We start from the raw sequence: 14108 nt of genomic DNA, 5'->3' as shown, positions 1-14108 counted from the left end.
GCCGTCGATGACCTGATCAAAGGCACTCGTGAAAGAGTGCTCGTTGAGACCTCACTCACAGTGTCCCAGTGAATCCATCTTTGCATAGGCACTCCCCCGTCACTGGGTCGCAGGTGCCCCCCGTTCCACACCGGCAGCGCCCCTGGCACCCCTGGCCGTAGGTCCCCGGAACGCAGGTGTTCTGGCAGAGGGGGCCATGGAATCCGGGGGGACAGCGGCAGGCGCCAGTCAGAGCGTCACACTGCCCCCCGTTCTTACACTCACAGTCGAGGCGGCAGGCAGGACCCCAGTGGTGGACATCACAGGCTGCAACACACCAATACTGTCACTGACACAGAGCCCTGGAGTGCCTACAGAGTCTCAACACCAATACTGTCACTGACACAGAGCCCTGGAGTGCCTACAGAGTCTCAACACCAATACTGTCACTGACACAGAGCCCTGGAGTGCCTACAGAGTCTCAACACAAATACTGTCACTGACACAGAGCCCTGTTGTGCCTACAGAGTCTCAACACCAATACTGTCACTGACACAGAGCCTGTTGTGCCTACAGAGTCTCAACACCAATACTGTCACTGACACAGAGCCCTAGTGTGCCTACAGAGTCTCAACAGCAATACTATCACTGACACAGAGCCCTGGAGTGCCTACAGAGTCTCAACACCAATACTGTCACTGACACAGAGCCCTGCTGTTGCTACAGAGAGTCTCAACACCAATACTGTCACTGACACAGAGCCTGTTGTGGCTACAGAGTCTCAACAGCAGTACTGTCACTGACACAGAGCCCTGCTGTGGCTACAGTCTCAACAGCAATACTGTCACTGACACAGAGCCCTGCTGTGTCCCGTCTTCCACGGGATCAGGCACATCCCACTGGGAAGACAGCCTGGAGCAGACCTAGGACACGCTGGAGGGATTCTCTCTCTCGGCTGGCCTGGGAGCACCTGGGAGTCGCCCAGGAGGAGCTGGAGACTCTCCGGTCTGATCAGATCAGCCCGTCACCACCGCGACCCTCACCAGGAGTTGGTTGGAAAATGGATGTGTGGATAGAATATCGTGGGCCCCCACACCCCCAAGTTTCATCTACAGGGGACGGCGTTCACCTTACTTTACTTCTGAACCTCTCAGAAGGGGGAAGGGAAGTGCAGTTTGCAGGAAACTTCATGCAATGGGCAACACGACTGTCCGATTTCTGAGAGCACCGTGTAGGCCCAGACACATTGTTAAGGGTGCAAGATGAAATTACGGTGGAGGCTGGCTCAGTCCTGCAGCACCCTAGCACTGGGAAGAAAGGAGTGTGGTTCACTCTGCAGAGCCATGTGTTATATTCTCTATTTGTGTTCTTATTGGCGGTCATTAACCACACAGCTTTGTAATGATGAACAATGATGATGAACGCTATTTATTAACACAGTGCTCTATAACTCTTACAACACTAACTCAGTAACTGCCTAACCAACTGCCCCTCAATCTACTCCTCTCTATATATATACTATTTACATATTCATGTAATGCATCATCTGTGCAGTACGGCAACCTGTTAGGATCACACTCTGCCAATATCCTTACACCATGCCAGCTGACTTGCTCTGAACTAACTCCACCAAGCAGGCCCTCAGAGCGTCTCTTGTTTAGCTCTGCAGTCCAGTAGTCTTTAACCCCTAATTGAAGGCAGATTTTCAGGCTGGTTCAGGTCAGCAGGGCCCCCCAGTCTAACTCCCTAACAGTCAATCCCGGGAGAAATGCGGCTGTTTTTGTATCCCGTCGGAAAAGACAGGGATGTGGGAAAATTCCGCAGTGGCGCTCACTCCCATCCCCACAGTTAGCTCAACACACAGGCATCCAGGAAGTGTCAGGAATAATCCCCCCTCCGCAAAATTCATGATGAACCTTATAAGGCCTGGTGCTGTCCCAGTACCGTACAGCTACTGTGCCCTTCAGGCCTAACTAGCAGGGCCCTCGAACACAAGAGGAATAATTTTCTACTTATAGAAGCTCTTTTCGGATGAGACAACACACAGCTTTCATCCTCTATAAAGCATCTCATTTTTACTGTAAGGAACCTCTTTTTCAGGAGAGAGCCACTGCCAAGCTTTTGGCAACAGGAAAGAGGACCACAGATTCTAGAGACAAACAGGAAGTCAAAGACTTAAAGGACTAAATGTTCCTGGGTGTCCTCAGGCTTCTCCTAAAACACCATCTGCAAGGAGGCTGTACAGCCCAATGCTTAAAGTAAAAGTCTTACTGTCAAGTAGGTTCCCAGTTCAAAGCCAGGCTGTGCGACTATGTCACCCTGAGTGAGGTTCTGACTCTCCTTCTGATGGGATATGAAACTGAGGTTCTATTTGATCACTAGGCTCTGTACAATTAGCTAGTCAGTACTATTAAATCCTCAAAAGAACTGACAATGTCATGTGGAGAATCAACAGTGAAACACAAACCAGAGGTCAGACGTGGAAACCTTTTTTTACACAAAGGGAACTGGGAGCGTAGAACAAGCAACCAAGCCATACAGTTGAAATAGATTCCCTGGCTTCTTGCAAGAAACAGCTGGATCCTGTCTTTTGTAACATTTGTTATGTTCTACTTAAACATACTCACATATTTTTCAGTCTCCTCTAGAATTTTTTTCTACCCCACTGTAAAATCTTTGTAAAGTGGCAATTTAAAATACTCTGTGGTATAACTTGCAAGCCTCAGAGCACATTTGATTTCAGTCAAGTTTTTTTATTTGAAACTGGGTTCCTTGCTAATATCTATGGCCTGCCGGAAGCTGACTGTTCTCCACTAGAGGGCGCTGCAGGGAACTGTAGGTGCTGTAGAGCCTCAGGTAAGAAATATCTCATGATTTTGAGTGGAGAGTGTAATACGAGATTTAGATCACGTGGGAATGTATTCCTTCTCAGAAAACATGCTACTATATTTGTATGATACTTGTTAGCTTCATTTTTGAAGATAAAATGTTGTAAAAAAATTGATTGATCCCTCAATTTTAATATTTCATTACAATCTTAGTTGTACCAGTGTGGGAAAAGATTATTTGCTTTTTTGAACACGAATAAGATAATGAAGATAGGCCACCATGAGGTTTTGGAAATCAAAACACATGCACCTAGAGAAACCCAAGTAAGACAGACATGAAAAAGACTAGATTCTGGTATTTTATATATTAAGGTATAAGATGTTCTTGATTCCACCAAGAGTTGAGGCAATATGGAAGAAACTACCCAGCCATGCTGTCTAAGTCAATACCCTGGTTTATTTCCTTGACCACAAATTATTAGTGCGTAGCTGATAAGTGGGCTTGGTGAGCAGATTGGCCTCCACTAATTTGTAACCACTCACCTGTTCTTACTGAACAGCTGGAATACAGTACATGCAGTACCACCTGTTTTCATCGCTGCTTTGTTTCCAAGTGAACTGTACATTGCTTTAGCTGTATTTCATGTGGCTTCGTGCTGTAATTACACAGCATTTTCAGCTGGTTCTGGCCTTTCTGCCACTAAGTATGAGGATATAAGAACGATTAGAAAGAAGGGGGCAGTTCGGCTCATCGGGCCAGTTTAGTTCGCCGTTAGTTGATCCAGCTGTGTCTTGAGAGAAGCCAGGGTATTGGCTTCAACAATATGGCCGAGCAGCTTGTTCCACACCCCCACAACTTTTAGCATAAAGAAGTGTGCCACACTCCTACAATCTTGTATTTCTTTGCTCTTGCTGTACCTGTAGTGACACCTGATGACGTTTAAGATACATTGTCAATAGCCATAGAAAAGAGTCCCTGTTAAGCAATTAAAGCTACTACTGATAGCAGAGGGCAGTTAGGAGTCTGCCAGGGCCTCACCACTGGAGCAGTTTTCGCCCCTCCAGCCGGGCTCGCACTGGCATCGATCTGGGGCCTGGCACCGCCCGTGGACACACTCCTGGGTACAGAGGGCTGGAGAGGGCACAGACATTACAACAAGGGCAAATACCCAGAGATCCACAAACACAGAGAAGAGCACAGGTGTGGAAGCTGTTAAAAACGAGGAAACTGCAGTGAGCCACCATGATCTCTTTCATGCATCTTCGTCAAAAACAATATGTCATATCAACAAGACTTTAGTAGCGGTATGAACTTATTCTGTCTCTGGGATCTCATACATATCTGGCTGCTAACAGGTTTTTAAAGTTAAAATAAATAAAAAGATTTTAAGATTTTTAGAGCAAGGAGGCCAAACCAGAGTAGAAATGAAGAGAGCAATAGTAACATTTATCAGGATTACACTGATATAACACAAACCCCCCCAGTCTCCAGCAGTGAGATTAAAACTGGAGTTTCTGGGAACTAGGCGTCTGATCCTGTACTAGGCGGTACACTATCACCAGCCTGGTGTGACTCACTTCTTGCCATGACCCCCCACAGCCATGCCTGTCACTTACGGACACAGGTGCCTCTGCTCTCGTAGTAGCCCTGACAGCACTGGTACCTCCTGCGGTAGTCCATCTTCACGCCCTGCCGATAGGCGGTCTTGTACGTGACCCTGCGCACACACAGCACAGGGAGAGCCGAGTCAGAAGAGCTGGGGGGGTCCGGCACAAGCCGCCCGAGCACGTGGGGAAAGGTGATGAAGTTTGCTGAGTAAACAGGACGTAGAGGAGGAGACAGGCTGACACAGGCACTTTTCTCAAGCTCCTACCGTCTGGCGGAATGACCTTCAAGGGGAACACCTTGAAATGGTGTCCCCGAAAGGGGCGCACTCACCGGTGGCGCGTGCACCTGAGGGAGCTCCGGACGTCGGCACAGGGCTCCTCGTACACCTGGTCGAAGGGGTGAGCGTACGACTCCTTCACCGTGGTGGTGAAGCTGCGAAGGACAAGGACACAGGAAGGGTTACAGACGAGGCCCTTCGAGAAGAGACGTGACGAGGCAGTTAAGAGCTAGTCGACCCCAGGACTCTAGCCATTCAACGGGATGGCTGTTACCCTCACAACCCCGCTACACCCCATCATTTCCACTTGAGTCCTCTGGCTCATGTCTCACGTTTTAATCTGGAGACATTCATTGGGTTGACTGTCAGGGCCTTTGAGGTTTCTGAACACCTGAATCAGATCCCCTCGCTGTCCAAGACTAAACAGGCTCAGTTCCTGTAGCCTGTCAGAGCAGGACATTCCTCTGAGCCCAGGAATGTACTTGGCTGCTCTTCTCCGGACTGACCAGAGCAGCAATATCTTCCATCAGTCCATTTTATCCACTTCAGGGCCGCGGGGGAGCCAGAGCCTATTCCAGCAATCAACAAGAGTAAGGCTGGTCACAGAATGAGACGCCAGTAGGGCATCACAGCCAGTAGATCGCAGAGTAGATGGACAAAGACTAGTTGTTGTTGAACAAGTTAAAGAATGTGTTCTAAAAAGATGGTCTTATTTAGGGGCTGCAGTGTTTAGCACTTCACAGCGCTGAGGTCTTGGGTTCAGTTCCTGGGGTGCTGTCTGTGTGGAGTTTGCATGTTCTCCCTGGGTTTGCGTGGGTTTCCTCCAGTTGCTCCAGTTTCCTCTCACTTTCCAAAGACATGCTGGTGGGTTATTCGGCCCTGGTGTGAGTGTGAGTGTGGGTCTGATGTGTGTCTGTCGGTCCTGTGATGGACTGGGCATACCCTGCCTGGTGCCTGGTGCCTATTGGGATAGACTCCGGCTCTCCCACGAGCCCGGATAGAGCAGTTCGAAAACAGAATGGTGGACGATCCTACTTCCACATAGATGATTGCCAGGTTTAGTTTTCTTTCTTTTACTTAGCCTTACATGTCATAGACATACGACTTAATCTACAATCACTTGTTTCCGTTTTGTGAAATGCTACATTAGCAATTTTCATCAGTGAGTTTTACCCTGTCATGAACAACCTTTCGAAGAGTTTTATTAACCGATCATGAAGGACTCCTCATTACATACCATGGGTAGAATACCACCAGATTATCCTGGGGAACTGTTTTCTCTTAAATGCTCCTAGTATGTATAGAACTTCTGACTCTTCAAAGGTGATGCTATTTCATACAGAACTCTGTCCTCCCTCAATCTGGAGCGAGCTGACCGACATGCACAGGTAGGCACTGCACTGCCCGTTCTCTCAGTCTTGTAGCCTAAAAACTGTTATCGCCAGCACTGCACTCCTGGACCCCGCTGTCTCCAGATTTCACAGAATGACAGGGAGGCTTTTGTTCAGCTTTGTTTCTTTCTGCTGTCAGGTTTCAAGACTGCAGGCGGCCCTCTTTCATCCTTTTTCCTGTGCAAGCTTTTTGCGGTATAAATACGCACATTATTTCCTGTGGTCTCCTAGCTTGTAACTTTCCTTCCACATCTGGCACACTGCTATACTACTACTGAGAGATACAGCACAGACTATGCAGGCTTTGACGTGCCGTAATTATGTTCATCAGTTCAGTGCTCCAGTATTGTTGTACAGGGTGCAATGATACAGTATGTACCGGTTCTGAGCTGTTTCAGATAAGGAAGTCAGTCTAGGCTCAGTAGCAATAACACTGCCCAGGTCAGGTCCAGCTCTGGTGAAGCCCATCGGGAAGATCTCAGGGGGTGAGCAGACAGAAGGGGCCAGGAGGCGGCGCCTCTCACCTCTCCCATGTGCTGCACACGTTGGGGTCCCCGGGGGTCAAAGGGCACACCAGGTCGAGCAGAGGAACCAGCAGCAGGGCGGCGGCAGCCCCTCTCTTCATGACGGCCATGGTCCTGGAACACACAGCAGACGGCGATGTCCCACTTTGCCCGAAGAGCGTCGGCGCTCAGCGAGGGAAGAGGGACTAATCCATTCTCCCCAATTTCTCTTACAGCTGCTGTCATTTCTGACGTATAATCACACACCTACTGCTAAGAGACATGTGAGCTGTACGGCTGTGAAGAAACACACTGCGCCCCCCCTCCTTCATAATGACTGCTAGAATAAATACATTTGAGCGTGCTGCCAACTAACCTTGGCAGAGTATTTTACAATAAATAGCACCTTCCATTAGGAGCCAGAAACACTGGTACCACAGCCTCATAAATTCTGAAACTGCACAATTCTATCGACACATTACCAAAGCACTTACCCCAACACTGTATTTGAAGCAAGGCTAATTCTTCATTTTCTGGGCTAATGAAATGCATATTTAATTATGCTCGTCAATGATATCCCTTTCAGTATAATGAGGAAGAATTTTAGCATTTACTGTACCTTTTTTAAAGTGTATAAGATAGTGACTAGTCGGCTTTGAAAAATGTCTTTTACAGAGCAACAGTATGAAAGAACAATTGCATAAACATATAATTTGACTTTTTGATATTAATGCTACAACCGCAGAATGTCTAGCTCATTTCAAACCTTTTATTTATATACTTCCTTTTGTCTGTATACAAGGTAAAACTGCTTCTTAAGAAGAATGTGGCCGATTACAAAGAAATGTTTGTAGAGAGAAAAACAACTCTTAATATGGAAACTTAGAATGAGCTTTCCTCATTGCATTTACCATCTCGTTGGAGAGGTTACTCACAGATCTGTATGAGAGGCTGCTCTCAGATCTGCATGATTATATCCTCCCCATGTGCATGAATAAAGGACTCTGCTTGACCACACCTAACCTGAGTGAAGACTTTTCTCAATAACAAATACTCATTCAATCTAGCACGAGGTATTTAAAACGGTCTTGAGAATTTAATGGAGACTCAGGGTGCCAATGCTTATATTGTAAGAGATGTGGGGGCAGCAGTGTGGCGCGGCGGTGGTCAGGATTCTCGACTCGGAATGGGAATGTCCTGGGTCTGAATCCCAGGTGGAGACTGCCGCTGGAACCTTGAGCAAAGTGCTTCACACAAACAGCTCCAGGAAAACACCCAGCTGTAGAAATGTATTTAAACTGAAGTCGCTTTGGATACAAACGTCAGCCAAAATCAAATCAAAATAAAATGATAAAAGCAATGATATCAGTTTAATTCAATATTACTTTCAATCCTTTATAAGTGAGGCTTTAAGTACAAAAAAACGAACGGTGTCGTAGTGCCTCAGCCCCAACCACAGGACACAGTGCCAACTTTGCATGTTTGTTTTTCTGGAAGGAAAGCTATGGGCCTCATGAACATAAGGTATGAATCTAAGTCCATTCCATTTGTTGTCATTGCTGTAGCCTGACTTTTTTTCCACTCTTTCACAGAGTGTGTACTGAGCTCATGTCTTTTTCCAGCGTCTCACTGAGACACGGCAGCCTGCGAGTTTATCTGATCTGATACTGTGTCTATTTCCTGCGAGGTTATGCAAGCTGTCTGCCCATGGGACAGAGGTGAAATATTTGGCTGGAGGACGGGGGGAATGTGATTTGATCTCCTGTTCTTTTCAGCCACGTGCCTCGTGTCTGCGCAGCACTGCCAGAGAGGGGACATCTGGAGCCGAGCTGCGAAGAGGCCCGAGGACTGTCCTGAAATCTGCACAGGAGCACGAGACGGACTGCAGTCCTCAGAGTGAGCAGGGCTGGGCTGGAGCTCAAACCCTCCGCCTGCTCACTCGCACTGAGCACAGCGGTGTGACACACAGTGTGGCTGCAGACGGAGATGGTAGCAGGGATCCCACACAAAATGCCTGCCTGATTCCTGCCATCGCCAGTGGTTTTGTCTGACTATACCCGCAGTTTTTTCTTAGTTTACATGTTAACAACTGTGACACTGGGCTACTGAACACACTGCACTCCAGCACTCTCACACTGAACTGCTGAACACACTGCACTCCAGCACTCTCACACTGAACTACTAAACACACTGCACTCCAGCACTCTCACACTGAACTGCTGAACACACTGCACTCCAGCACTCTCACACTGAACTACTGAACACACTGCACTCCAGCACTCTCACACTGAACTCCAGTACTCTCACACTGAACTACTGAACACACTGAACTCCAGTACTCTCACACTGAACTGCTGAACACACTGCACTCCAGTACTCTCACACTGAACTGCTGAACACACTGCACTCCAGTACTCTCACACTGAACTGCTGAACACACTGCACTCCAGCACTCTGACTCTGAGCTACTGAACACACTGTAGCCCAGCACTCTCACACTGAGCTACTGAACACACTGTACTCCAGCACTCTCACACTGAGCTGCTGAACACACTGCAGCCCAGCACTCTCACACTGAGCTGCTGAACACACTGCAGCCCAGCACTCTCACACTGAGCTGCTGAACACACTGCAGCCCAGCACTCTCACACTGAGCTACTGAACACACTGCAATCCAGCACTAACACTGATCTTCTGAACACAGTGCACTCCGGCACTGAGCTATTGAACCTACCACCTTCTAAACTAACCCACTGTCCCAATACTGGGGACACACAGCAGTTTCTAATTTCATTATGTTCAAAACAGAAATGACTATACAGTATGTCCCTATTATGTTTAAACTCAGAGCTATGTTTGTGTCACATATTCATGCAAAGCACCATATAAACTGACAACAGAAAATTAATGCATTTGAGACAGTGGCCAAACATGCCCGGATGTTATCCCAGCCGCAAAGAGGGAAAAAAAAACATTCTGTGGGAAAGTTCTAGAGACGCCTGATTGACGTTCAGGGGGCTGATGACCAGGCCCCCAAGCGACGAGCAGGGGCCGCGCGGACCCTCCTGTCCCCCCTAACCGATCCGCGAGCCCGAGGTGTTTCAGAGCGCGGCAGCTCCGCGGAGCCCCCGGACCTTCGAATCCCTTAACAATCACATAAATCGCTCTGCACGGAAATTCCCCGTTTTTTTTTATTTCTTGCAAGGAACGAATTTAAAACCTGGCTCCCAGTAAGGTACTGGGGGAAAAAAAAGAATGAGAAAAAACTAAGTCCGCAGGAAAAAAAACAGGGTTTATAGGAGCGCGCGAATGGCTTTCATTAACTGAGGGCAATTCAGTTTTACCAGGGCTTGATTTTTTTAAGGGTAAACAGTTTTTAATCACTCATTTATTTTCTAAAGTCTGCTTTCTTTAATAAACTGTGGTAACCGCAACAGGGCCCCAGACGGCGAGGCCGCCGGGTGACGGACAGGCGGCGGGACCGGTGCGGCGCGGTGACGCGTCGAGGGGCAGGTCTCTCCGCTGGGTTGTGTACCTGGAGCTGTGACACGGCTACACTGCGCCCTCAGCTGTTTACTGTGCTTCTTTCCAGCTCTTCACAAATGCACTGTGTGTTGCACACAGAGCTTTCCCGCCTTCACCACGCCTTTACTGTGCGCTGTTTCCAATAATGCGGCGCGTTACCACAGTGAACGCTTATTTTAAGACATGGCAGGAATTCCTGCCAAGTTGGATTTAGGCCCGGAGTAACACTGCAGCCTTTATTCTAACTTTGGCTGTCTTTTGGGATGGTTATATTCCCACTACCCACCCCTGTCAAGAGGTACTGATTCTGAAGTCACTAAAACCCTGTTACAGAACCTCTCTGTTGCTTCACTAAGACAGCGGCAGCCAAATCCAGACCTGCAGGTTCCATCGGCTCCCACGTTGCGACAGACTTGGAAGCCATTGCTGCCAGTTCATCAGTGGAGTCAGCACTGGAGTTCAGAGCAGGCATGAGGTGAGGTCAGGCACCCTCCAAGGGGGTCTGAAGAACCAGCCAACCAGAAGTCTCCCACCTCCCTCACGGCCAATCAGGAGGCTCTCCCAGGTCCAGCACAGCCAATCAGGAGGCTCTCCCAGGTCCACCACAGCCAATCAGGAGGCTCTCCCACTGTCAAGGCAGTGATGGCCAAACTCCACACCTCAAGTTCTATTTGTTCAGCCAGTTTTTTAACCCTGGTATTTTTCTGTCATACATGGTGAAAGTGCTGCACTGGTGAAGAGACACAAGGGATCTTTCTCTTGTTCAGAGCCACCATGTACAAGCTGATAGCCATACCTGTACGTGCAACGCTCCTTCTTTTAGGCTCTTGATCATGAAACACACAGGGGCACCCGCTGGCCAGGGCATTAGCAATGCTGCCACCAGAGACCCCACAGACTCTCTCAATCTCAACCTCTCAGGCACTGTGTGGCTGGGCTTAAGGAAGAGACAGGGACAGACTTCCATTACCCCCCCTGGCCCAGGACAATCACAACTCTACTGAGAGCTTAGGGGAACCTGTGCAATTCAATCCCTGCTCTCCGTTACCCTCAACACAGAGACCGAACAAGGCCGATCCATTTAAAAAAATGGCCTGGAATCATGCTCCAGCCACTTCAGGACCTGCTGGATGAAATGCCACATGGTGTTTAAGCTGTTCTTGCTGCTGACAGACATGTGATTCTGTGGAGGACTGGCCAGTGTCACCCCCAAACGGGGGGTGATACCTGAGGGGTTCAGCTGATGACAGGGCTCACTGAGAGTGCCGATCGAGCCCCGTGACCTGGACCACAACACAATATCACCCTAACAGGCACTTCCCCTGAGCTAACTGGCCAGAGTCTCTGTGACTGGGCCCATCAGCACCTTGTTGCTGGCACCAGGCTCTTACATTCTGTTTCTCTTCACTGCAGTAGCGAATTCAAGGCGTCCAGCTATTTTGTGCAAGACTCTTCGTGCTCAATCACTCAGGGCAAAAAGTAATTTCAGTTCCTGTAAGCAGCTGATCAGAGACAATACAGTAGTGTCTGTTGGTTTATATCCTGTCTGTGCTCATGATAGTGTAACCAAATCATCAATAATAATAATAATAATAATAATAATAATTAAAAACTTTATTTTATATAGCGCCTTTAAAGGTGGCTTCTCAAAGCGCTTTACAGGATTACAACAACAATAAATAAGAAGAATACACAAGATAAGACACAATTACAATATATAGAGGAGATCGTGGATGGTGGTACTAAGAAAAGCAGAGGGGTGAAGAATGGAACCAGTTCAGTAAAGGCTTTCCTGAAGAAGAGGGTTTTGAGTCTGGATTTGAAGGAGTTTAGAGAAGGTGACTCTCTGATATCCTTGGGCAGAGAGTTCCAGAGCTTGGGGGCAGAACAGGAGAAGGCCCTGTCACCCATACAATGTAGACAGGCTTGGGGAAGAATTAGGAGACCAGAGTTAGAAGAGCGAAGGTTGTGAGGTGGGGAGTCGGGCGATAATAGTTCAGACAGGTACTGAGGTGGCAAGCCATGCAGAGCCTTATAGGTGAGCATGAGGATTTTAAAGTCTACATGGAATTTGACCGGAAGCCAGTGCAAGGACTCCAGGATAGGAGTAATGTGAACACTTGCACTAGACCTGGGCCCACTTTACTGACTTGGCTGTTGGCTTTAATATTTCCTGATGCTTTTTGCCTCTCCCCGAGCCCAAGGCAGGGTCAAGGGAGAACCTACGAAGAAACTCACTGAGAGTGTAACTGGTCTCTGTGCAGTGCCTCTTGGATACCGCTCTCAATTACCAAAGTGAAGCAATCAGTTATTAATCGATACCTTAACTGTGGGGTTTTGGCTCATTTTCAGCAACGAAACAGGTTTCAAGTGGCATCTCAAAATCCAATAAAATTAAGCCACTAAAGAAATCTAATTAAGCCACTATTACTTTGTGAGCTCAATCAAGTAACCAAGAGCTTGGCTACAATTAAAAGCAGATGAGGCTGGGGTCGCAGAGAGCAGCTTGGGGATCCCTGATACACTGGTTCTGTGTGTATAGAAGCAGGGAGTAAGGCTGCGGAGTGTTTTTTTTCTCTGCCTCTCGGTTATGTAATAGGAGCCACCCGCACATGGGAGTGATCAGAGCAAGCGCCGAGCCCCTGCATTTGCGGGCTGAGCTGTTAATCGAGGTAGAAAATATTAGTCACTGTTTTGGAACTGGGCGCAGGATGGGGAAGAGAGGAAAAACATGACTGAGGCCGGCTACGGATTACGGACGAGGAGACAGGCGGCCGAGCGCAGCCTGAGCTGCACAGGAAGAGGAGTGGAGGAGGCGGAGGAGGGGGCAGAACTCGCCAAAGGCCCAGAAGTGAACACCGAGAACTGCAGCTATAAATCGCGACAGATCACAAGACTATGAGTCACGCAGCACTGTATGCACAAATCCCAGCATTCCCATTTGGTCACAGTGAGGGAGCCACCTGTATGATCAGTCTGCCATGGATGATCAACTTCAACGTCCACTTTTCTTTGGATGTAGAGCAGCTAAATCCGAGGGAAATATGGCCAAAACTGCAGAACTGCAGAACCGCTGTAGGTTTCAAACGAGCAAAAGGACAAAACTCAACGAGTTCCCAAGAGTTGCTTTGTGTAGCCAGTTCCCAGGGACCCTCCTGGGATCCTTCAATAAATGACTTGCAGAGCTCCTCAGATCAACCAGCTGCTCTCAACTGTAACCTCCTTTCACTCTTGAGCACTTTCATTGTTCACGCTAACAGTGCGATGGCTTTGTTCTGCTGGACATCTCACTGGAATTCACTAGTGAAGACTAAGCAGCACAGGGCCTGGTCAGTACTGGGAAGGGAGACCTCAGAGGAAAACCATGTTGCTGCTATAAATGGTGATGGTGGACCAGTAGGTGGTGCTTTTTCCCAGCACTCCTACCTCACAGTAGGGCCCTGCATTCAGTTCTGGACCCGGGTGGAGCTGTCTGTGTGGAGTTTGCACGTTCTCCTCATGTTTGCGTGCATTTCCTCCAGGTGCTCTGGTTTCCTCCCCCAGTCCATGCTGGTGGGTGAAGGGGCTTCTGGGAATATTGGCCCTGGCGTGAGTGTGTGCGCCTCTGTGGTTTGTCTGTGTGTCTGCCCTGCGATGGACTGGCGTCCTGTCCAGGGTGTACCCTGCCTTGTGCCCAGTGTTCCCTCGTGACCCTGAACTGCGGAAGGGGCAGCTGGAAAATGGATGCCATGTGGCACTTTGCAAGAGTTGGGTTGTGAACTCCGGTGTCCAGGTGAAAATACATTCAGGGCCTGTGCAGCTCTGGCCTTCCTAACGTTCCCCCTTGATTTAAGGTGAAGCATCCTGTTAAGTCTCTACCCCACCTGCTGCAGGTGCAGTTGGCAGCTGTGGGTCACCCAGGTGGGGGCTGCAATGCAGTGGAGGGTGAAGTGGGTCCCCTGTACGTAAGTCACTTTGGGAAAAGTGCTACACAACTGCAAGGAATTCTTCTTATTT

At 48.5% G+C, this 14108-nt stretch overlaps 1 protein-coding gene across 1 annotated transcript in view; it reads right to left on the bottom strand.

The window, feature by feature from the left end:
* Positions 1 to 14108, bottom strand: part of pear1 (platelet endothelial aggregation receptor 1) — a 70479-nt gene that overhangs the window by 32024 nt on the left and 24347 nt on the right. The window contains exons 2-6 of the mRNA XM_088905860.1: positions 6609 to 6722; positions 4747 to 4848; positions 4425 to 4525; positions 3847 to 3939; positions 60 to 306 (exon numbers count right to left, since the gene is read on the bottom strand). Of these exons, the coding sequence (XP_088761986.1) occupies positions 60 to 306; positions 3847 to 3939; positions 4425 to 4525; positions 4747 to 4848; positions 6609 to 6718 (653 nt within the window). The 5' untranslated portion in view covers positions 6719 to 6722. The remainder of the gene's footprint in view (positions 1 to 59; positions 307 to 3846; positions 3940 to 4424; positions 4526 to 4746; positions 4849 to 6608; positions 6723 to 14108) is intronic.

Source organism: Atractosteus spatula, chromosome 25 (assembly GCF_055471065.1).
Source record: "Atractosteus spatula isolate fAtrSpa1 chromosome 25, fAtrSpa1.hap1, whole genome shotgun sequence".
NCBI lineage: Eukaryota > Metazoa > Chordata > Actinopteri > Semionotiformes > Lepisosteidae > Atractosteus > Atractosteus spatula.
The sequence above is the reverse complement of the archived record's forward strand: the minus strand, read 5'-3'. Positions and strand labels throughout refer to the sequence as shown.